General features: G+C 39.2%; 1 protein-coding gene across 2 annotated transcripts in view; it reads right to left on the bottom strand.

Moving 5' to 3' along the window:
• The window catches only part of RYK (receptor like tyrosine kinase), an 83,800-nt gene extending 58,721 nt beyond the window's left edge, over positions 1-25,079 (bottom strand). For both annotated transcript variants that reach the window (XM_044252330.1, XM_044252331.1), the window contains exon 1: positions 24,851-25,079. In XM_044252330.1, coding sequence (XP_044108265.1) covers positions 24,851-25,079 — 229 coding nt within the window. The remainder of the gene's footprint in view (positions 1-24,850) is intronic.
• Positions 25,080-25,610: the final 531 nt, after the last annotated feature.

Below are 25,610 nucleotides of genomic sequence, written 5' to 3'. Positions count from 1 at the left end.
GCTCAGCGGGGAGCCTGCTTCCTCCTCTCTCTCTGCCTGCCTCTCTGCCTACTTGTGATCTCTGCCTGTCAAATAAATAAAATCTTAAAAAACAACAACAACAAAAAACCCAAAGCTCTGGGTCCAGAGGAATTCCATAAAATATTTAAGGAAGATATAATACCAATCTTGCATAAACTTTCAGAAAATAGTCAAAGAAAACACTTCCTAACTCATTTTATTAGGTCAGCATCACAGATAATAAACCTGACAGAAACATGATAAGAAAACTACAGATTGACATTCCTCATGAACAGAGACATAAAATTCCCCATAAAACATTAGTAAACTGAATCCAGCAATATACAAAAAGGATAATTACATATGATTAAATGTATATGAGAAGTTAACCTTGAAAAATCACTAATTCAAAAAAATTAACTAACTCACCACATTAAAGGAATAAAAGATAAAAACCCAGATCACCCCAGTAGGTGCAGAAAAAGCATCTGGTAAAATTAATGACAAAAACTGTCCAAAAACTAAGAACAGACATAAACTTTCGCAGTCTGGTAAAAAGCATCCATAGGAAACCCTACAGGTGACATCATACTCAATGGTAAATTATTAAATTTTTATTTCTAAGATCAGAAACAAGGCAAGGATGTCTACTTCTACCACCTTTATTCAACCTTGAACTGGAGGTCCTAACCAATGTATAAGAACAAGACAAAAGCATAAAAGTTGGAGTGGAGGTACTAATAAAACTCACAGATCATGGGATTATGTGTGTAAAAAATACTATAAAGTCTACTTATATACTACTAAAACCAATCCGTGAATCTAGCAAAGTCTCAGACTACAAGGCCAATATTAAAAAATAAATTGTATTTCTATATATTAACTGGAAAGGATAATTTAAAATCAATACTGTAACAAAAAACACCAGAACCTAGAAATAAATCTAACTAAAGATATGTAAGACCTCTACACTAAAAACTACCAAACACGGCTAAGAAAAATTAAAGATGACCTAAGTAAGTAGAGATAATCATTCTTTTAGATAAGCATCAATAGTCAAGATGTCAAGTTTCTCAAACTGACCTATAGATTTAAAGTAATCCTAGTGAAAATCCCAACAGACCTTTTTGAAAAAACAAATTAATTCTAAAATGAAATTAAAATGCCAAAACAACCTTGAAAAAGAAAAAACAATGTTAGAAGACTGGCATGACCTGATTTCATAACATGATCAGAACTATAGTAATCAAGAGATTGTGGTTACTGATAAAAAGACAGACATATCAGTGGAACAGAACAGAACCCAAAAATAAACCTGCAGATATGGGTCCAATGGAATTTCAACAAGTACTAAGGCAATTCAATTAAAGTGATGCTAAGGCAACTGATAAAAGTAAAAGGAAAAAAAATCTTGACCCTTATTTTACATATCACACAAAAACTGATTTGGGATAGATTATAAACCTAAATATAAAAAATGACACTATAAAGCTTCTAAAAGAAAATGTAGTGGATATCTTCACAACCTAAGGTAAATAAAGACTTCCTGGACTGGTCACACAAAACATGAACCAAAAGAGAAAAAAAGATGAATTTCCCATCATCAAAATTAAAAACTTCTGCTCCTCAAAAGACACTGTTAAGAAAATGAAGTTTAAGTAAAAAACTAAGAAAATATTCATAGCACGACTTTCTTTAAAAAAGGACTTGTTTCTAGAACATATAAAGATCTACAAACCAAAAATAGATAATACAATTAAATAAATTGGGCAAAAGATGTGAACATACATAAGAAAATAAAAGAAAATGGAAAATAAGCATATGAAGAAGTGCCAAACATCTCAATCATCAGAGAAATACAAATTAAAACACAGAGATACTATTTCCACCTATAAGAATTACTAAAGGTTGGTAAGCATGTTGGAGCTATTCTATCTCTCACATTCCTGGGAGCATGAAAATGTTAAATTACTTGGTAAAACTGGCACTTTTTTTTTTTAAGATTTTATTTTTTTGACAGAGATACAACAAGAGAAGGAACACAAGCAAGGGGAGAGGGAGAAGCAGGCTTCCGGCAGAGCAGGGAGATGGATTGTAGGGCTTGATCCCAGGACCCTGGAGTTAGGAGGTAAAAATTTTAACTTCCTGTGGAAAACTAAAAGACCCTCAGTCAGGCTCAGCTACTGCCAAGCAGGAGCCCTCTCTGCCCTATTTTAAGAAAACTAAAAATGAGCACCTGCACCCAGGGCTTCCTGCTCAGAGGAGCATAGCCAGCCTACACAGTTCCTGGAACACAGCAAGCTGTACTTCCTCTTGTGCCCACCTCTATGGCAGCTCCACTGGCTTAGAAATCTAACAAATCTGCACTATCTCAAGCCCATACAGACCAGCAATTTCCAACCTATTACATTTTAATATCTTTTAACTCTACTCTGAGGCAGCCTCAGCTGTGTGAAGTGGTTTGACTGGGCTGTCCAAGTTATCTCATAAGGTACCAATTATACTTTTGTTAGTACTTGGTTTGAAAATTGCAGAGGTCTTGAATGGTTTGCCTTTAACCTTATTTTTCCCATAAGTCCTATTATTTTTAGTGAATAGGCAATCCTCAAGGGTTTGGTTTTTTTTTTTTTAGGAATGCATTTGATGTTGTAACAGAAATGTTTATATTCTTTAACTATAATTCTGAATGTTAGCATACAGCAAGCAAACAATTTGTGAATATATATCAAAGTTTTACAAGTATTTATGCTCTTTGACCCAGTCACTCCACTTCTAAGAATCCACCCTAAGGAAACCAAATATAGATACAAATATTTATGTACGAAGATATTAATCAAAACAATATTTAAAATTGAAGAAAAGATGGGGCGCCTGTGTGGGTTAAGCCTCTGCCTTTGGTTCAGGTTATGATCTCAGGGTCCTGGAAACTGAGCCCCACATTGGGCTCTCTGCTCAGCAGGGAGCCTGTCCCCCCACCCCCTGCCTGCCTCTCTGCTACTTGTGATCCCTGTCTGTCAAATAAATAAATAAAATCTAAAAAAAATAAAAATAAAAAGAATAAAATAAAATTGAAGAAACAAAAATAAATGACCAGCAACGGAGCAGCAATCAATGAACTTTAATGCTATACATCCATAACAGAAAATAGTTTTCAAGAGTTTCTCTTTCTTTCTTTTTTTTTTAAGTTTTTTTTTTTAAAAAAGATTTTATTTTTTTATTTATTTGTCAGAGAGAGAGAGAGAGAGAAAGAGCGAGCACAGGCAGGCAGAGTGGCAGCAGAGGCAGAGGGAGAAGCAGGCTCCCCGATGAGCAAGGAGCCCGATGCGGGACTCAATCCCAGGATGCTGGGATCACGACCCGAGCAGAAGGCAGCTGCCCAACCAACTGAGCCATTCAGGTGTCACGAGTTTCTCTTTCTTTGGAGGAGGAAAGAGGTGGTACCCCAAGCCATTACACTCCTTCAACCAAATCTCTCCCTGTTCATCTATGTGATATATTAGGCTTCCCCTTTAAAGACAGGTTTTAGTGGCTAAAAAACAGAGAAGTCATGAACAGGACTGTTACAAACACATTTTAATAAATTGGGTTTTGCTTAGATACAACATAAAATAAAAACAGGAAAGATACAAATCGTATACAGCACATTTTTAACAATCTGGCACCTAGAATACATCATCCATATAATAAGCGTTAAATAAATGTTCAGTGAACTAAAGTAAATGTATATGTATACAAATGATGTGTGCACTCCATTTCTCAGAGAAGAAGGGAAATATTAATAAATATTAATAGTGATTGCTTATAAATGGTGGATTATGGATTATTTTTTATTGTATGCTTTCATTCTTTTTCTCTTCTTAAATTTCCTGCGCAAGTTAAAATGAGAAAAAATTGGTTTTTAAAAACATGTTTAAAGAAATACACATATATCTGTAGCAACTCATTGAACAAAAATCCAGTACTGCCTAAAGTAATCCATGAAGGTCAGTAAGAACTAGAGAGAAAGCCTTCAAGAAATGAAATTCAACAAAAACCACATTGGCAAAGATTGTATCTTTGATATAGTAATATTAACACTAGTAATGATAAATTATTAGTGACGAAAACACCTTCCTCTTTCCCTTAAAATACCCAGGTATACCAAAAGGCAAAATCTGGTAAAGCACTAAGAACTGGAAAGAGAAGATCAAAGAATTTTCATATGCAACACTAACAATGGGGCTGAAATGAGAAGAAAATCCTTGGAATACCCATGCTCACTATCTGAATGATAATAATACGGGAAACTCTGAACATGACAGAGAACGCAATAAAGCATTATCTTTCAGGGGAATAACAAGCAGGCTGGAAATTCTATTCCAAGACAAATTTTCATTAGATGTAAAGGCAACAGATTATAAAAGCCCTCAGAAAATAGACCAATTATACATTCTTTCCCCCCCAAAAAAGTTACTCTAAAACATTAAGATATTAATGTTTTATTTTAAACAGGAGATAAAGAAGCATTGTATACTGAGAAGAGGTATAATTCATGGCAAAAGTATTATAATCCTGAATCTTTACAGCTCTAAACCACAATGTCAAGCATCCAAAAATCCTGGGGCACCTGGGTGGCTCAGATGTTAAGCATCTGCCTTCAGCTCAGGTCATGATCCCCGGGTCCTGGGATCGAGCCCTGCATCGGGCGCCCTGTTCGGGCTCCCTGTTCAGCAGGAAGCCTGGTTCTCCCGCTCACACTCCCCGTGCTTGTGTTCCCTCTCTCACCGTCTCTCTATTGCTGTCAATTAAATTAAAAAAAAAAAAATCTTAAAAAAGGAAAAAAAGAAGAGTCCAAAAATCCCCAAATATTAGAAAGACAGAGAGACCCAAAGGAAGTAAAACCTTCCCCAAATATTAGAAATATGGAGAGAACCCAATTTAAGTATAATCATGGTACAAAACTATTAGTCTATGACTGATACTAGTATATAGGGTATATAATTTATAATATATATATATATATATATATACACACACACACACACACACAGCTATAATTAATATGATAGATATATAGACACACCAAGAAAGCACATTATAGGAAATTCAATTCTTTCAAAGGATCTTTAAGAGACTCAGAAAAAGTGATCAGCCATAAGGAAAGCACAATCAGTTTTTTAAAGCAGAAAATGTACAGGTCACAACCTGACCACAGGACATTAAGAAGGAGGCAGGGAGGAAGGGAAAACTTAACACTACAAATTTTGAAGTATTCTCTACCTCAAAAAGTTACCTAAATTCTTAGCCATTACATAAAAGTTCAACAACATTTAAAAAAATGAGAAAATGGAAAAAATATTGAAAAGATATTTACCAAAGATTACCAAGGCATGGTAAAATAATGTATATTTTTCTTCTTTATGGTTTTATATACTTTCCAAATAACAAAGTATGTTTTTACCTTGATAATCAGAAAATATAATTAATGAAATAGAAGAATTTTCAACAAACTGATTTTTGGAAAAGATAAAATCTGTGGAGAACATCATGCTTTGTTTTTTAATATACTCTTTCTCTTTCCTTCCCCATCATATGTTCGCAATTTTTTTTTAATATTTTAGTTTTTTTATTTAAGAGAGAGCAAGAGCAAGAATAAAGGGAGAGGATAAGCAGACTCTCCACGGAGCAGAGAACCCGATGCAGGGTCCATCCCAGGACCCTGAGATCACGACCAGAAACAAGGGCAGATGCTTAACTGACTGAGCCAACCAGGCACCCCTTACAAAAAAATTTGTTAAAGAAAAAGTGAAAGAGGGTGGAGCCTGGGTGGCTCAATTGGTTAAGGGGCTGCCTTTAGCTCAGGTCATGTCCCAGGATCCTGGGACTGAGCACCACATCCGGCTCCCTGCTTCATGGGCAACCTGCTTCTCTCTCTTTACTGCTTGTGCTCTCTCTTGTGCACACACTCTCTCTCTCTCTCAAATAAGTAATAAAATCTTAAAAAAAAAAAAAAAAGAAAGAAAAAGTAAAATGAAGATGGGATCTAGATAATTAACTCTTTTCTAACTGCTGCCCATTATTAGTTTGTCAAATATGACAAAAGCAATTAAATTCAGTCTCAAAGCAAAAGTAGCAAATGACAGGATTATAATTATCTGCAAGTGATGTGGTAGGGTCCACAGAGGTGAAGTGGGCAATGGGGAATAGTTAAATGGGCAACAAGGGAAACAATCTATTCAGTAATGCTTTATTGAGCCATTCTGCAGCAAGCCAGGAAATATGTAACTCTAGGAGACCAGGACACAGAACCTGGTTTCAGTAGAAGGGAGCGATGGAGAAAGAAGGTTGGTGTGCCCTGGTGAGAAAAGGGAAGTTCCAAGGGCAAAGAAGTGGACCTGGACCAAGTCTAAAGTAGCCATATTTCAGTGTCTTATTTGGAAAATAGACCTGGGAATTAGAACACCAACATGGTGAAAGGAATAATAGCTAAGAAAAAAATCTGGGCAGGTTTTAATATCCTTTGGGATAAAGAGAGAGAATAAGAACAACTCAGGTATGAAGTTATGAAGGATCATTTTATAGAAGTCAGGTGATTCCAACAACCCTAACAGGTCAAAGATCATATAAGTAAATATCACTGGCCTCAAAAAGGAAGAGTATGCAGAGTCACATCAGGGTCTTTGGGCAAAACAATCAAAACAGGAAAGGAAGGATGTAATGCATGATAAAAACTGGTCCCTTAAGAACAATCCAAAAAGGAATTAAGAAAACAATTCCATTTATAATAGCATCCAAAAGAATGAAGTACCTTACAATAATTAAGAACAAAGGTTTAATAAAGAAAACTATGAAACACTGCTGAAAGAAATTAGACCTAAATGAATGGAAAGTTATCCCATCTTCATGGATTGGAAGACTCGCTATTGTTAAGGTGGCAATACTACCTTACGGGATCTATCCACTGGTACAAATTCTATCAAAATTCTAATTATCTTTTTTTTCCTTCAGAAACGGAAAAGCAGATTCTCAAATTAATATGGAATTGCACATAGCTCCCAACAGCCAAAACAATCTTGAAAAAGATCATAGCTGAAGAATTCACAATTTCTGATTTCAAAACTCACCACAAAGCCACAGAAACCCAAACAGTATGGTATCAACATAACAACAGACGTAGACCCATGCAATAGAACTGAGAATCCAAAAATAAACCTACATATTTCTAACTTACTGATTTTCGACAAGGATGCCAAAAACACTTAATGAGGAAAGAATAGCCTCTTCAATAAATTATGCTGGTACAACTAGATGACCACACACAATAGAATGAAATTAGACCCCTACCTCATACCATATATAAAAACAATTCAAAATAGATCAGCAACCTAAATACAAACCCTAAAACTGTAACACTCTTAGAAGAAAACATAGGGGTAAATCTTTATGATCTTGAATTTGTCAATGGGTATGTCACTAAAAGCATGAGCAACAGAAGTAGATAAACTAGACTTCATAAAAATTTAGAACTTCTGTACATCAAAAGACATTATCAAGAAGGTAAAGATAATTTACAGAATGGAGGGAAATATTGCAAATTATGTGTCTGATAAAGGTCTGGTATCTACAATATATAAAGGACTTACTCATCATCAACAACAACAACAACAACAAAAATCCTCAAAAAATATGCAAGGGAGTTGAGTAAACATTTCTTCAAAGATACACAAATGGCCAACAAACATATAAAAAGATGCCCCAAATCATTAGTCATTAGGGAAATGCAAATCAAAAACACAACAGGGTATCATTTCAGACCCACTAGGACAGCTTTAATTAAAACAAACAGGGGCGCCTGGGTGGCTCAGTGGGTTAAAGCCTCTGCCTTCGGCTTAGGTCATGATCTCAGGGTCCTGGGATGGAGCCCCAGGGCGGGCTCTCTGCTCAGCAGGGAGCCTTCCTCCTCCTCTCTCTCCCTGCCTCTCTGCCTACTTGTGATCTCTGTCTATCAAATAAATAAACAAATAAAATATTTAAAACAAACAAAAAACCAGAAATAGGAAGTGTTAGCAAAGATGTGGAGAACTGAAACCTCTATACACTGCTGGTAGAAAGGCAAAATGGTTCAGCCACTGTGAAAAACAGCTTGATGGTTCTTCAAAAAGTTAAACATAGGGGCAGTGGGCTGACTCAGTCAGCAGAGTATGCAACTCTTGATCTCAGGGTTGTCAGTTCAAGACCCAGGTTGGGTGTAGAGTTTACTTAAAAAAAAAAAAAAAAAAAAAGAAAGAAAGAAAGAAAAAAAAGTTTAAACATAGAACTACCATATAGCCCACAATACCACTTCTAGGTATATATCCAAAATTGAAGACAGTCAAGTACATTTATACACATTCATACCAGCATTACTCATAATAGTAAAAATGTGAAAACTGCCCCAAAGTCCATCAACAGACAAATGGATAAACAAAAAAAAATAATAATAATAAAAAAATATATATATATAGAATGGAGTATTATTCAGCCACATAAAGAATGAAGTACTGGTACATGCTATATGTGGATGAAACTCCAAAACATTAGGCTACTAAATAAAAGAAGCCAGACAAAAAACTCTCACATTGTATAAGATACAATATATAAAATACCCAGAATAAATAAATCCATAGATACAAAATGCAAATTGGTGGTTGCCAGGGGCTATGGGAAGGGGGAGGAGAAAAGTGCTTTATGGGTAAGGAGTTTTTACTTTGGAGTAATGGAAATGTTTTGGAATAAGAAGTGGTGGCTGTACATGGTACATGTACTAAATGTCACTGAATTGTTCACTTTAAAATGGTTAGTTTTATGTTACGTGAATTTCACCACAATAAACTTTTATTTTTAAAAAAGGAAAGAAAAAGAGCTGGCCTCTTCCTGCACAAATGGGGAGAGAGTATAATAAAATTGGCTTTCAGTGACTGGAAAGAATTATGAGAAAGCTATCACTTACAAGAGAAAATCAGGTCTCAGTTAAACTGCAGAGATAAGAGAGATTATGAAAAGAATCAGAAAGGACCTCAAAACTGAACTAGAGCTCTGCAAGATAAAGGGAAAGGACCAGCAGAAAAGAGAACAGAGCAGGCAAAGTAGAACTGGTTGAAGGATATAGGGGCTGCTGGAAGATGGATAGGAGTAAGAATGGACAGCCACAGACTGAAGAGGTAGCATTTTTGTTATTTTACTAAGTGTAATTTTTCTGTTCTAATAAAGAACAAAGAACATTTCAACTGTTCGATTACAATAACCAGACTTAAATTTTTCACTGCCAATTCCAGCAAAGTAGAAACGTTGCTCTTATTGGAAATGATGGCATTTGTTCATAATTTTATTTTTAAACAACCCAAATTCCAAGCAAAGAAACCAAAGTTTTCCCAAAACTCTCAACTCTCATTAAGAAAATTTCATTTTCCCCATACAATCTTAAGTCCAAACTTTTTTTTTTTAAGATTTTACATATTTGTCAGAGAGAGAGCACAGGCAGGAGGAGCAGCAGGCAGAGGGAGAAGCAGGCTCCCCGCTGAGCAAGGAGCCCAGTGCAGGACTGAGCCACCCAGGTATCCCTTAACTCTAATTCAAGTCATGTGTCCTACATCATCTGGCCTGTCTAGCTCAAGTTCAAATAATTCAACAGTTCAAAAAATTTTCCAAATGATTTTATAAGTTAACTATTGGTTTCTCAAGGCCACAACAACAACTGAATAGTGCCAATGAGGAAACCATCTCCCTTTATAAAAAGAGCTACCTTTAATAGCACTTAATAAAATACATTCCAAGGAGCTGTTCACGCATCTGTCTTCCCTATTACCCTGTACACCTCACAAGCAGGGCTGGGGTCTTAGAATATTTGTGGCCATTCAAATGTTAGATGCACAAATGGCAGCCTGTTGATTAAAATCAACTACATCAAAGATGAACTTTAAGGGAAATGATATTTTAAAGAAAACATCCGGAATCAGTTAAGGCAGGAAAGCAAAAGTGATGTAGTGGAAACAGAGCTAAAGCAGACATTTTACAAATAAGTAACTGAGTGAACTCTGGCAATCAATTATTTAACCACTTTCTCTAGGCATCAATTTTCTCAACTATAAAACAAGAGAGTTAAACCAGATGAGGTTAATGTCCCTCTCCAGCCACAAAATTCTATTATTCTATGATATCATCTATGATTTCCAAATGTCAGCAAAACCTCTATTTAATTCTATGATATCATCCAGTTTCTAAATGCTAGTCAAAACTCAAGTAAAAAATTTATTTAGTCAAGTTAATCTAAGTTCTGAGTATAGTGCAGAACATGAGCCAGAGGGAAAAAAGCCAACATCACTTACTATGTATGAAACTGCTAAATACTCTGTATTTTAATCAATGCTGGAAGAAAATAAATAAGGCGATCTTATTTCAAATATTCCTGGTTTATGGAAACTAATAAGCTTTAATAGATACAATAAAATAATTTGCCCATTAGAATCTAATAAATCTAGCTATAGTCAAATTATAACTAGGAAATTGGCTGAGACCCAATGTTTAACTATACCATAAGACAAGGAATTTACAAATATTAGACTAAAGGAAAAGGGCATCCTTCCCTCATAATTTAAAAAGAAAAAGCACATAAATCTTCAATCTCGTAACTGTTTATACCATAATCTCTTATAGATTAAATAAGATTTTTCATGTAATCCTCTACCATTTCATCGTTTTCCTCCAATCTTTCTCCTACAACCTTAAGCATCTCCACAGAACTCAACTGAGAGCATACACATGTACACAGAGAGAGTAGAAAAAGAATAAAAGTGAGCTTTGAAGAGAAAAAATGGTATGCCCGATTAACAATAGAAGCCAATAGTAAATATGCTCGCCCCTTCCCTTTCTCCAGACTACCTCCTCATCTCCTGCCTAAAACTGGCCTCCTGGGAGGAAAGGCAAGCAGGCCCGCCCTCTTGGTCCCTGAGGTATCCCTAAGGAGTAAACTTCACAAAAGGGAATCTCTTGGTCTCCCAAGGAAAAGCCAAGCATCTGCAATCACAGAGCACCTTTCCTTACTTTGCCGCTTCAGAAAATAAACATGATAACACGGTCAAAACCAACACGGTCAAAACCAACAGTCTACTGAAAAACAATCCACTGAAGTGGCTATTTGTTGCCACTGATTTAACAGATCAGGAAGCTACAGGGTGCAAAGATGTATTTTACTAACCACCTCTCCTCCCCTCTCCTCCAGAGATTACATTTCAGAAAGTAGCTTTCGATATAATTCCATGATCCCTGAAAATGGAAGCCCAAAGCTATCCATCATAAATACCGTGCTCAGGTTTATTTCTCCCGTACCTGTGATGATATCACCTGTGTGGAATCAAAGGTAGAGTAAGGTCACTTCTGATTTCAAATGGATGACTCAAATGATGAATGTCACCTTCCCCATCTGAAAATACTATAGTAGATGAAATACTATAAGAAATTATAAAAAGAGATAGACACTAAAATAGAAGATAAAGGACAAGATTTTGGGTCTAATCAACATATTTGTCATCTAAAAAAAATCCATAAAAGAATGCCTCCAAAAATGTGATTTGTGCCACAACTGCAAAGGTGGTAAAAGTGCTTCCCAAATCCTATCCCAGGAAAACAAGAGATAAAAACAACCCATAATCTCTAGCACTATAGCATAACATATGAAGCATGCCCTGACATAACACTGCAATGTTCCAGTATCCGGTCAAAAGATACTCTAGAAAATAATTTATCATTGGTTCCTGTCTTATTTGAAAAAGAAAATAATCTGGCCAGCTCAAACATGCACCGCAGGTACGGCTCTGTAATAGAGATGGAATAAATTACCATTTGATGTGACCATCAAACTTACTTCAACTTACTTCATAGCCAACCCCTATTAATAACTCAGAGTCAAAGGGCTCAAAGCACAATGGAGAACTCACAAGCGTCACTTCTCCCTGCCAGCAACTTGCATTGCAAAGTGCTAACTTGAAGTCCAGTTACAAAGCTACACAAATTCTCTTCTCAGGCAAGTCACTTAGCTCTCTGCTAGAAGTCAGTTCCATGAGGGATATTTATCTGTTTTATTAAAATATTATCTATTTATTAAAATATATTAAGCCCCTAAAATAAGGCCTAGTAAATTGACATCAGTAAATAATTGTTTGGAGCTTGAATTTTAAGTGTTGCTAATAAAGATAATCAATCAACCAAGTTAATGTCTAAGTGACCTCTCTTTCAAACACTCTATGATTTTAGTTTTCAGCCAGAACCATGCAAGTCTCTCACCAATAACTAAAATAAATAGTTTGGATCATTATGTAGCATTTTCACATATATTATACCAACTGTGATAAAAGACATCCTGTTGTAGTTGAAAAGCATCTCGTCTTATATATAAAGAAACCAACACTCACATTAATTAAACACATATGCCACAAAATGAAATTAAAACTTAAAAATGCAGAATTCAGTACTGTCCCACACCACATTATCTACTATATTCCCATATTTGTGCACATGTGCATACACACATATACAAAGCATAAAATGTTTTTCTTTAATTTGGACTAAATTCTCTTTTGACAAATAATTTGTTAGAAAAGATGCAAACAATCATAAAGATAATCCTTGGGGAGCCTGGATGGCTCAGTGCGTTAAAGCCTCTGCCTTTGGCTCAGGTCATGATCCCAGGGTTCTGGGATCGAGCCCCTCGTCGGGCTCTCTGCTTTGCAAGGAGCCTGCTTCCTCCCCTCTCTCTCTCTGCCTGCCTCTCTGCCTACTTGTGATCTCTCTCTCTCTCTGTCAAATAAATAAAATCTTAAAAAAACAAACAAACAAACAAACAACCAAAAGATAATCCTTGACTATTTCCACTTCTAGATAAGATAGAATATTAGGACCAGACTAACTCCCTTTCTGAGATAACCAAGAACCATAGAAAATATGAGAGTTCAGAAAGACAAAGACAGCTAGAGAATGCAGGATGAAGTACCACAGAAGAGAAAGCAGCAAGAATAATTTAAAGATCTGCAGACAGTTGCCCTCCAGTCTTCAGCTAAGTACTATCAGAGGATGGATAAGGAAGCTATACAAGGTCAAAGAAAGGATAAAATGTACAAACCTACTTTTATAGGATCTGGAATATCACTGTTCCCACCAGTGAGACTGGAAAACCTCATGATTCACACAGGTTACCAGAGAAAGAACACAAAGTGGTCTTAACTCAGTAGTGGGGAATAACTAGCCTACACAGCATTGCTCCTGTCCTATCAAGTCCAAAAAGCAAGATCAGAAGGATCAAACTGCTGCCAAGTAACTCAACTGAGTTCCAGAACAAAACCCAAGAATATTTATAGGAATACAAAAATATTCAGCACCTACCAGACTAATAATCACAATGCCTGCCATTTGCTCAAAAGCTACCAGGCATGCCCCTCCCCCCAAAGGAAAATACATAAATGAATAGATAGATGATAGATAAATTAATTGAAACTAATCCAGAACTGGCACAGACATTAGAATTAGCAGACAAGAACATTTAAGCAACTATTGCAACTGTACTTCAAGTGGTCAAAAGTAGAGACATGAAAGATATAAAAGGACAAAAATCAATCTTCTACAGGTAAAAACTGCAATGTGTATGATGAAAAAATGCACTGGACAGAATTAAGAGTAGCTTAAGCATTTCAGAAGAGAAGATGAGAAACTACACTTCCCAGCTTTTAATAATTGGAAAAGGCTTTCACCAGAATCTCTCTTGAATACTTTCCATCCTTCAAATGTCCTACAGACCAGAAGCCTGCTGGGAGTTGCTAGTCAAGCTTTGGGGTGGCCTTAAGTGCAGTATATGGGAAAGACAGAAAGTGGTAGATATAGTGATACTGATTTGTTTATACAGAGTATAGAGCTATGGAAGGCAAGATGGGGGACACCGTATCCAGAGAGAGGGCTACAAAGAACAGAGATGGGAAGATTAGGCAACCTCAAAGAAAATAAGGTATTAAAACTAACTTACTTAAACTCCCATTCATAAATACAAGTAAGTCCAGCCCAATTTCCCTCTTGGATAATAACTCAGAAGGCAATGGGAAATGGTAAAGACAATGAAGACCCCATAGAGCATAAGACAGTGAATCTCCCCTAAAAAAAGTATGATTTATTCACTCACTGAACTTTTACTGAACATCTACTACATGCCAGGTATTGCTTTAAGTGCTGGGGATATAGAGTGGAACAATATAAAAGGTCTTTACTCAAACAGAACTAACTTTTGTATAGGGAGAGACAGAAACAACAAAAGTATGATATGCTTAAAATAAAACAGTGTGATAAGAACACAGTGGCACTGGGGGTCAACCCTAGGAAGGTAGGGCTCTCTGAGGCAGTGACATTTCAAGTTGAGATCTGTAAGGCTCCAGCCCTGTAAAGATCAGGAGAAAGTGTGTGAGGCAAAGCAACCATCAAATGCAGAACCTAGGGTGAAAAAGAGCTTGGCACCAGAGGAATTAAACACACGGGAGATGAAGGGGGATAAAAGAGGAAAGAGGTGGCAGGCAAGAGTCTCCATATAAACATTTATCTATAAATCAGAAAGATCTGGGGGCACCTGGGTGGCTCAGTGGGTTAAGCTTCTGCCTTTGGCTCAGGTCATAATCTCAGGGTCCTGGGATCGAGGCCCCGTATTGGTCTCTCTGCTCAGCAGGGAGCCTGCTTTCCCCTCTCTCTCTACCTGCCTATCTGCCTACTTGTGATCTCTCTCTCTGTCAAATAAATTAATAAATTAAAAAAAATCTTTAATCAGAAAGATCTGAACAGCATAGATACTTGATATTTATGAACTGTTAATTTCTTAGGTGTGATAATGATTATTATAAATTTTTAAGTCCCTATCTTTTAGAGATACACACTAAAAAGTGTTTATGAAATTATGTGTCTGAGTTTACTTCAAATAATCCAAGTGAGGAATCAGGGCAGTGAGGGCAAAGGAGTAGATTAGGAAGTGGAGAGATACAGGCCAAAAAAAAAAAAAAAAAATTGGCCATTAGTTGATAATTGTTGAAGCTAGATGATGGGTGCACATAGGTTCATTCTATTACTCTATTTTTGAATGTATGAACTTTTCCATAATAAATACATTTTTAAAAGCAAATTTGTTTCAAATAAATCGGGATTTGGGGGGTGGTAAATTTATTCTATATGATACAGTGGTGGGTACATGATACTATACATCTGTTAAAACTCATACAACACAATTAAGTGAATCTTAATGTATGCAAATCTTTAAAATTTTGTGGAGGACATCAAGGAATACCAGGATGAAATACAGAATGTAATGTGCCCACTTCCAGAATCAGCTTTTGTGGGACACAAGATACAACCATAAGCTTTCATCAGAGGTCCCTACAAAGCCCCCAAAGTCTAAGTCAGCACAGTACACAAAACTTAATACAGCTGGGTATCCATGCCTTTGTCTAGAGAAAGGCCAGAAGACTTTGACAAAATGAGGTTGAGAACCACTGATATTTCTTTTACCAGCAACTTCCTAGCTGATAACTGAGTTACTATTGCTTGTAAACTAAATGGTAGTATTTCACTGCCATCATCTGCTTTCCTTGCAAGGACATTATTACACAGCCATTCGCACAAGCAAGTATTAAATACCCTCAGTGAATTTTACAACTCTGAAAGAGTTCTGAGAAGTATCTACCCTACACCCCCCAAAACAGGAAGGTGGCAATCCTTTTACAATACCATATTTCATTTAATCGAAACTGCACCATTATTTTTTGTGCCACTAAGAAAGATAAAAAAGAACTGTCAGTTAACTCGACTTACCATTGATTGGAAAATGGTTCCAATTTCAGAGATGTTCAAACATGGGAAAACTGAACACCTTATAATCAGTGAAACATGACATTCAAAAAAGGTCATGAGTTTGGCCCCACCTCTGATCTCCTAAATAAATTGCTCAGGAAATGTCTAGGAATCCATATTTTATTTAAGCCCCTTAGATGATTCCAGAGATAAGGACTAAGTAAACTGCTAACCTTCAGAGGCAGCACAGAGAGAAAGTATGCACTTTGGAGTCACAAAGCCCCAGACATCTCTGTGACCTCCTGTGAATTCTGTAATTTCCCAGAACCTCAGCTTTATCTATTAAAAAAAAAAAAAAAAAAAGTCAATGCCACCGACTTTGTATGGTTGATAAAACAAAAAGAGAACACACGTGAAGTACTTGGCATTTAGCAAGAGGTATACTAAAACACACATATTTATAGGAGAATGTATTTTTTTTAAATATTTTATTTATTTATTTGACAGAGAGAGATTACAAGTAGGCAGAAAGGCAGGCAGAGAGAGAGAGGAGGAAGCAGGCTCCCTGCTGAGCAGAGAGCCTGATGCAGGACTCGATCCCAGGACCCTGAGATCATGACCTGAGCTGAAGGCAGTAGCTTAACCCATTGAGCCACCCAGGCGCCCCAAGAATGTATTTCTTTATAAACAAGACATTACATATTTATCTCATGAACAAGCAAGTGACCTATGAAATTACTTTTCAGAAATATTCTACCACTCAGCAGTAACACTTGCTGGGCACAGTAAAAGAATTGTTCACTAAGTATTTATTATGTAACTCAGCAATATACACACACTTGTTTTGGCACATCACATCTTAAGAGGTCACACATAAATGAGAGTTGTTTAATAACATTTTGATCAGAAAATATTATACCTGATTTGCATTAACAAGGGTGACACAAAAAAAGCACTTTTAAGTATAATATAATTTCAGGGTAACTAAAGGCTGTGTTTCATGTCTAAGTATTTGCTTTGTTTTGTTTCAGTAGGTACAGCTGGCAAGTTTTTTCACAACACTGGCATAACTGCATTAGGCCACAAAAGTAATGCCATACAACTTCTCAATTCAGGATGCTCAAAAAAATTTCCCTCAGATTTCATTTGTTTCTAAAGTGACCCTTAAAATCCAAACAGTGGGGCGCCTGGGTGGCTCAGTGGGTTAAGCCGCTGCCTTCGGCTCAGGTCATGATCTCAGGGTCCTGGGATCGAGTCCCGCATCAGGCTCTCTGCTCAGCAGGGAGCCTGCTTCCTCCTCTCTCTCTCTGCCTGCCTCTCTGCCTACTTGTGATCTCTCTGTCAAATAAATAAATAATATCTTAAAAAAAAAAAATCCAAACCGTGTTTTAGGCAGCACCTTCAGAAATGACTAGTCAACTCAGGATGTGACTCATAGGGGACAGGTTTAACCATAATTGGACAGAGTTCTCCCACATGTGTAGCATGAAGAAGGGGAAAAAAAAACTCAAAACCCACAATTGCACAATGTCTCAGACTTGCTCTCCCAATGAAGAACACATGGACTCAAATTAATGCTGCATTAATGCCACCAACCCCACCCAAAATGTCCAGGGCTGAGAGTCTGCTGCGGGGTGCTAACCGACTCCACCAGCAAGCACCCCATACCTCTCAGGTTATGCCAGACACATCAGTAGAGAGAACACTCTCACTGCTCTCCCCCATCAAGCACTTGGCCTGAGGTTTAAGAGGAAAGAGAGGTGCTGTGAGGAGAGGAACACATGGCTCATTTTATTTTTCTTTTCCTCAACCTCCTCCCAAATGGAAAGAGTCCCTCAGTTCAGCAATCCAAATCTGAACCCTGGCGTTCTAACTCCTCTCTTTGCTTTAATGTCAGGTCTCCTCCACTAAGTCTTTTCCAAACTCCCTGCATATTCCTCACAAATCCATCCCACTCCTTCACTACCCTAGTTGATCCCTCTTATCAGCACAAGGCTGACTTCGTCCCATTCCCAAATCCAGCTTGTCTTTCTCCAACCCCCTTTCCACTGGGGCCAAAAGTCATCTTTTCTGAAACCCAGTCCTGTCTGTACATTCTCCTTTCCTAAATTCTTCCAACAGCTCCTCATTACCTACGAGATGAAATTCAAACTCCTAATCCAATTGGCTTTGCCAATTTTTCTCATTTTAGCCACCTTAGATTTTTCCTACTTCCTGATTTCACACCCATCTACTTTCATCCATCTGTAGCTTTTTCATGCTGCTTTCTCACTCGGCAAGAACTGCTCCTCTTTTCTGCTTATCAAACTCATCCTCAAGAGGAGGCTCAAATGTCTCCGTTCCTGGAACACTTTCCCTAAACGCTCTAAGGCTCTTTCCCCTTCCCCATTCTAGATTCGAAAGTCATCACTCCTACAATAATTTACTTATGTCAGTCAGCAGTGTGACTCTTATCTCACTGTTACAGTCCTCATCATAACTGTCTCCCCTCTGAAATTCTGACTTCCTCAAGAAAAGGAGTTTAATAATTTTGAGTCAGGGACGCCTGGGTGGCTCAGTTGGTTGGACGACTGCCTTCGGCTCAGGGCGTGATCCTGGAGTCCCAGGATCGAGTCCCACATCGGGCTCCCAGCTCCATGGGGAGTCTGCTTCGCTCTCTGATCTTCTCCTCGCTCATGCTCTCTCTCACTGTCTCTCTCTCTCTCAAATAAATAAATAAAATCTTTAAAAAAAAAAATTTGAGTCACCATTTTCTACGACAAAATATGATTGGGCTTCAAAGATTTTTACTAGACTGATCTGAGAAGCATTGATCTCAACTTGTATTTAACTGATTTTAAATAAGATGTGAACAATGCTTAACTCTTCCAGAGGGTATTTACTTTAATAGAAAAGCAAGTTACCCCAAGTGAGTATCTAATGGGCGGGAGGCATAGTCTATTCTTAGAAGACCCCTGATCCTTACAGAGTCCCTATCACTACCACCACTGCTGCCATTTCCAGTTTATACAATAGCCCTCATCCCTCAGCATCTCGCTAGGAGCAAACTCCTAGCACTGCCCCAGCCACATACAAGTTTCACAAGCCCTGGATTCCAGGGAACTCAATATTATTACAACTATTATTAGGATACATGGAATTACGTATTATTATATAATACAATTAGAGCGGGAACATGGGAAGATGCAGATTATGGTCAAGAGCACGAACATGTAGCCATGGGCTTTCAGATTCTACTTCTCAAGTGTTTTGGTTAATCACGGCTCCTCCAGAGCTGACAAAGAGGCAAGATGGATTCTGGATTCAAGCAGGACTGAGTCAAGAGGGGACCATTTACTCACTGCCCAAAGGCTCCCAAATCAACAGTAAAAATGGGGAAATACAGGACTACATTGCAGCCTGTTAAGAAGAGTAAATGAGAGCAGTGAAACTGGGCTTGGGGACACAGTAATGCCACATGGAGAGTAAAAGCCCCTGTGGCTTTTGAAGCCTCTGTACGGACAGACTTCCATCAGGACTATATGCCCCATAACCAAGGAACTGGGTTAGCTACATACTTCCTCCAAGTCTGTTTCCTCATCTATAAAATGAAATTAACAGTACATACTTAAAACAGGAATTACCTTTGTGCCTGACAAAGAAAGGCAAAAGACTGCTACCTTCCAGCAGCATTCTAAAAAGTTATCAACTACTACTCTTCTAAATATTATTACAAAAAAACAAAAAAACCTATCACACATCAACAGCTCTTCAATACTCAAAGCCCAGGGGTGCCTGGGTGGCTCTGTGGGTTGAGCGTCTGCCTTTAGCTCAGGTCATGATCTCAGGGTCCTGGGATGGAGCCCCGTACTGGGCTTTCTGCTCAGCAAGAAGCCCACTTCCGCCTCCTCTCTGTCTGCCTCTCTGCCTACTTGTGAACTCTCTCTGTGTTAAAATAAATAAATAAAATATTTTTTAAAAAATACTCAAAGCCCTACCTAAACTGTCATTTATATATTGCAGAATGACCACTGACCTTTATCCCCGTTTCATCCCCAAACTCCTCTGAATGATAATAATGAAATCACAAAGATATTAAACCACAAAGAGAAACAGAAAGGGAAAGAAGACCACATAATATACATTTCAACAAACTTTTCTAAGAGGGGAGTCACTGCACCTCAGGACCCCTGAGGCACCAAAGGCCAGCCTGAGGCTCAGGCTTGACAAAGGGGAGCATCTAAAAGGCGTGGGCCACCAGATCCAACAGAAGACCCTAAGTTTTTTCTGAAGAAACTGAACCACAGAGGCAGGAGAACTGTAAAGGGAAGTCAAAGTCTACAGCTTGAATGGTGGCATCCCTCCTCAACCAGATAACCCCAGTGTATTACCAAACACGTCAGAGGCAGGCTATTCAAAGTATCTTCTCTGCAGACGCTGACTGTTCTCAGGTAAGATGTGAAAGTGCGGATCTGTGGGGTAGAAGCGCAATGAAAAGTCTACCTGTACTTGAAAGGAAGTCACCAGACCACCACCAGCACACACTCTCTCTCCTAATCAACTTTTCAGCATCTCACTCTTAATTGCAGACAGCCAAGGATGATCAGATGTTTGTGATCTAAACAACCACAACAAGAACCCTGAAACGAACAAGCACACTGGAGGAAGTAGAAGAAATATTAAGAACATATTAAGCACACAGAAAAAATTAAAAATACTTATACACACACCTCAAAAACAATACATCCATAAAGAATAAAATGGAACCAGAAAATGAAATTAAGTGGAAATGAAAACAGAAAAAAAGAGCTCCTGAAATTTAAAAACATCATCATTAAACTTTGAAAATAAAAGTTTAGAAGACAAAATTGAGATCATTCTCACCCACATACTTTCTACCTCCAAATACAAAGATATAAACAAGAGGCAACATAGGTTAAGAGTATTTGAAGATCAATTCCAGGAGATTCAGTAATCAAACCAATATGTCTCAGAAAGAAAAAACAAAAAACGAAGGGTAGGAAATTATCAAAGTAAGAGACATTTTGGAAAACTGAAGAATATGAATCTCTAGATCCAAAGGGCCTACTAAAACAAGACAGAAAACAAGCGAACAGAAGGAAGGACCCACACAAAAGTTTATAAAATTTCAGAATGCCAGGGGTGCCTGGGTGGCTCAATCAGTTAAGCATCTGCCTTCAGCTCAGGTCATGATCTTAGGATCCTGAGATTGAGCCCTATCTTGTTCTCTGATGAGCGGGGAGTCTGCTACTCCCTCTCCCTCTGTGCTCTCTCTCTTTCAAATAAATAAATAAAATCTTCTTAAGAATAAATTTCAGAATGCCAGAGAAAAAGACCCTGAGTCTTAATAAAAACAGAAAAATAAAAACAATCAGATGGCTTTGAGTTTCTCTTCAGAAACCCTTAAATCCAAAAACAGTGTGAAAATGCCATCAAAATTATGGGAAAAAAATACACTTTTTGCCTACTATTCTAAATGTAGCCAAATTATCTATAAAGGACCTATAAATCATCTATAAAGCAGCTAGGGTAGATACCTTCAGACATGCAAAGCCTCAAATAATTTACCTCCCATGCTTCCCTTCTTAGGAAGCTACTGAGGATACCTGTTAGCAAAATGAAGCAAACCAAGAAAAAGAAAACAAGTGATTCAGGAAACAGGCTCCAAGGCAGGAGAGAAGGGAAGAGATACCACAAGAAAAACAATCCTACTGTCCATACTGGAATAAGAGGATGGAAGGCTCCCAAGCAGGGAGTCTCTAAGATGAAACCAAGGAGAACTGAGAGATGACTTGTGCTACCTGGAAAAAAAAAAAAAAAAGGCATTGAACATATTTCTTGGGGTATCTGAGGAATGTAGCCCATAGATATATGAAAAACTAATCAAAAAGTTGGAGGCAATTATTTGCTCCAGGGAAAACATAAAAGTATAGGGGAAAAAACCCCATAACCTGGTATCACTATTTAACTCAGAAGTGAGCAATAAGGATATATGCAACAATGTAAATACTGATTGTTGGTTTTACCAAAAATTGTTATGTAGCTATACCAAGACGCCTAGGGAACAGGGCAAGTGCTCAATTATGATATTAGGCAATCAAATGCTTATTCTACATTAATTTCAAAATATGAAAGTAAAAAACAGGAAAATAAATAAATAAACAGAACTAGTATGAGATGGTCACTTCCATTGGAGAGTAGCACCTGAAGGACAAAAGGGCCAAGGGTAGGATACTGCTGTGTTTTATGTTAAGCTTTTTAGCACTATTTGATTTTTAAACTGTGTATACGTATTAATTGGATTAAAACAAGTTATTCTCATATCAAGGGCAATTAGTTCAATTTATAAAGCTGTCACTATCAAGTTCATTTATAAGTTTCTTTTATTTTTTTAAAGATTATTTATTTATTTGACAGAGAGTGATCACAAGTAGACAGAGAAGCAGGCAGAAAGAGAGGGGGAAGCAGGTTCCCTGCTGAGCAGAGAGAGGGGGAAGCAGGCTCCCTGCTGAGCAGAGAGTACAATGCGGGCCTCCATCCCAGGACCCCCAGACCATGACCGGAGCTGAAGGCAGAGGCTTAACTACTGAGCCACCCATAAGCCCCTATTTATAAATTTCTTACTTGGAATTCCAAACTCATAGTCTTAGAAATGTTATAAAATGATGATTAGTTTCCCAGACCAGCTTTCAGAGGCATTTAACCTATAATGATGCAAACACACAGTCCGAACTATTATATCAAGTAGTCTTAAACACTTTATTAAAAACTGCAGTCTGAGTACTCAAGATGCCTGGTACAAGGGCACCTGGGTGGCTCAGTGGGTTAATAAGCATCTGCCTTCGGCTCAGGTCACGATCCCAGGGTCCTAGGATCCAGCCCAGCATCGGGCTCCCTGCTCAGTGGGAAGCCTGCTTCTCCCTCTCCCACTCCCCCTGTTTGTGTTCCCTCTCTCACTGTGTGTCTCTCTCTGTAAAATTAATAAATAAATAAAATATTTAAAAAAAAAAAAAGATGCCTGGTACATATCTGAGTCTTACCCACTTGTTCTTCCCCACCCAGGAGCAGCCAAGGAATACTACAAAGGTAGAGTGGATAAAGGAGATGGGCTTAGATCTGGCAAGGAGAACCAGAATTTAACAGGTCAGCTCTATTTGTATTAGGAAAAATACCACTGGAAGTCCCTCTTGTCCCAGAAGTTGATCAGTGAAGGGCTCGTCCCTCCCTGCCTCCCAATTGCCCATTCCTGGGCAAAAGGTGGATGCTCATCAGTAAGGTGACAAATACATATACATTATTTCATATATTAATTAGCAATGAGAAAACTTCTATATAAACAAAGTCTTCATTAAATTTAATAAAACTTTGTGGCCTTTGTCAACACTATGTTTAATTTTTTTTAATGATTATAAATTGTGTGACCTTGAAAAGGCTAAAGCCTCACTTTCTTCAACTCTAAAATGGGAGTAATGGTATCTACTTAACGGGGTCACAAGAAAATTAGAGGAAATGATGTGTATAAAACATGCAGGGGCCAGTAAATGGCAGGCACTCAATCACTGTCAGCCTCTGGTTGTTCCCTATCCCCTACTCCCACCTGGCTGGTTTCTTTTATGTAAACAAAGTCACAAATTATATACAAGCTTTTAACCAAAAAAACCTTTAAAAACCATGCAGAATGCATTAATATTTTTAAAATAATTATGTGACAGAAGTCTATTTGTAAGCATTATTTTCCCTTAACTTTAGTCTTGTGCTCCAAGTATCAACCTAATTTTCAGTTTTAATTCATTTCAACTAAATTTAGCTAATTCAACTAGACTAAAAAGAGGATTAAGAAGGGCAGAACATTACAAAAACACAGCATTCTTCTTTGATTAAAGACTACAAACCATATATGTAACAATGTCTAAACAAGACTGCTAAAGCAATACCATTCCAACATTGAGTCGACTTCAAAAAAATCTTATAAACTTAAAAAACTAAAACTAAAACTGACAGATAATGGATGATTAAAAAAAAATCACTCAGATGTACCACAAACCTGAGATTAAATAAATGTTATTTTGTGCCACAACACACATAGGAAAGCCTAACACACAAAGAATATCTTGGTATCTTTAACTACCAAAGACTTCCCATTTGGGGCCATTTTTATCAGACCTTTCTCTAAGGGCTCATTTCCAGAATCCACAGTCTCAGCACAAAAACACCATTATTTTTCAAATTAATTCCCCAAACGACAAAGCTAATTAGGTGGAACAGAAGAACCAACTGACCCAAAGCTAGTTCTCCTTTCCTTACAAGGTATTCAGAGTAGGAGAGTGGCCCTGAAATACAAATTGGTCCACAGTCCCGCACATCCAAGACAAGAACTGAAAAGATACTGAAGAAGTTAGCAGATATGCAACCCAGAGATTCATTCTCCATTTTAAAATATGCTTATCCGTCACAAGACTTGGAGACTACGACTAACATGCAGTGCCCCTCTAACCTCTCCCTTCCCCTCCCCTCAATTTTAAAAACAAGTATGATAACCAGAAAGTGAGAGTACAGAATTGTGGCCTCTACTGGGGCATCAAAACCACAGCCAGGGGTTAGCAGGCTTGGTCTAAATAAAACGTGGACTTCGAGATATCCAAAATCCAGGGCCCTACAATGACACGCCTAGGAAGGGTCAAAGGAACTCGATGCATCACCGAAGAAAAGTTTGGGTGCTTTGAATAGGGAATAGAGCGAAAAGCCTAAGAGGCTGCGGGGAAGACGGAACCGGGTGGATTCCCAGTTTGTCGCGGCGGGACAGCGAGGACGTAGGGGGTGGGCGGGAAGGCTGACCCCGTCCGGGGGCCGGGCAGGGACCACACCTCCTGGCCAGCAAGGCAGGCAAAGGCCGGGGCCCCGAGACAACCCGGGTGCTGGGACGCTACCTGGCCGCGGTCCCCGCTCTCGGGCCGGGCCGCTGACCGCCGGAAACAGCCGGGGTCGGGCCCGACCTGCCTACCCCGACGCAGACGACCCCACTCACCGATGAGCCGGCGCACCTCGTCCTCGCTCAGGTAGAGGCTTACGCTGGGCCCCGCGGCCGCGGGCGACAGCACGGGAGACCGCGGGGCCGGGGCGGAGGCGGCGCCCGGCGCGGGCAGCAGCGGCAGCAGTGCGAACAGGAGGAGCAGCGGCGGCGGCGGGGCCCTGAGGCCGCGGGTCCCAGGGAGGCGGCCCCGGCCCCGCGGACCCGGCCGCGCCGGCCCGCGCATGGCCGCCGCCGCCGCCGCCGCCGCCGAGGAGCGTCGGCCGCCCGCCGCGCCGCCACCACCCACCCCCGGCCCCGAGCCCCTCACAGCCCCGAGCCGGGGGCGGCCGCCCAGGTCATCGCGCCGCCGGCCCGTGGCAGCCGGACGCCGCTTCAGGCCGCCGGAGCGCGCCGGCGCCGCCGCCTGTTCGGCGGCATCGTCTAGGGCCGGGGACTGGCCGCGGAGGCGCGCCCGTGCGCGCCGCCGCAGTCCCGAGATCGCGCACGCACGCACCGTCAGCTCCCTGCTGGCCGCGGCCAGGCTGGGAGCGCTTTGGTTTTCAAGTGCTGCGGTCGGCCGAGGGCTCCCTGGGCACCCTTTAAAAAGGAGCCCTTCCCCGTCCCATGCTGTCATCAGCCTGAAGTTTGCTCGCCTGTTGTCTGTAACACACGCCTCTCCCCGCGCGCGACACAAAGTCCAGGCACTTAGGCCCGGGCCGCGGCTGCCACTGTGTGGGCTCCCCAGATGTAGGATAATGACTGGATGCAGACGCTC

This window comes from Neovison vison, chromosome 6 (assembly GCF_020171115.1).
Source record: "Neovison vison isolate M4711 chromosome 6, ASM_NN_V1, whole genome shotgun sequence".
NCBI lineage: Eukaryota > Metazoa > Chordata > Mammalia > Carnivora > Mustelidae > Neogale > Neogale vison.
This window is presented reverse-complemented; position numbering and strand designations above follow the sequence as displayed.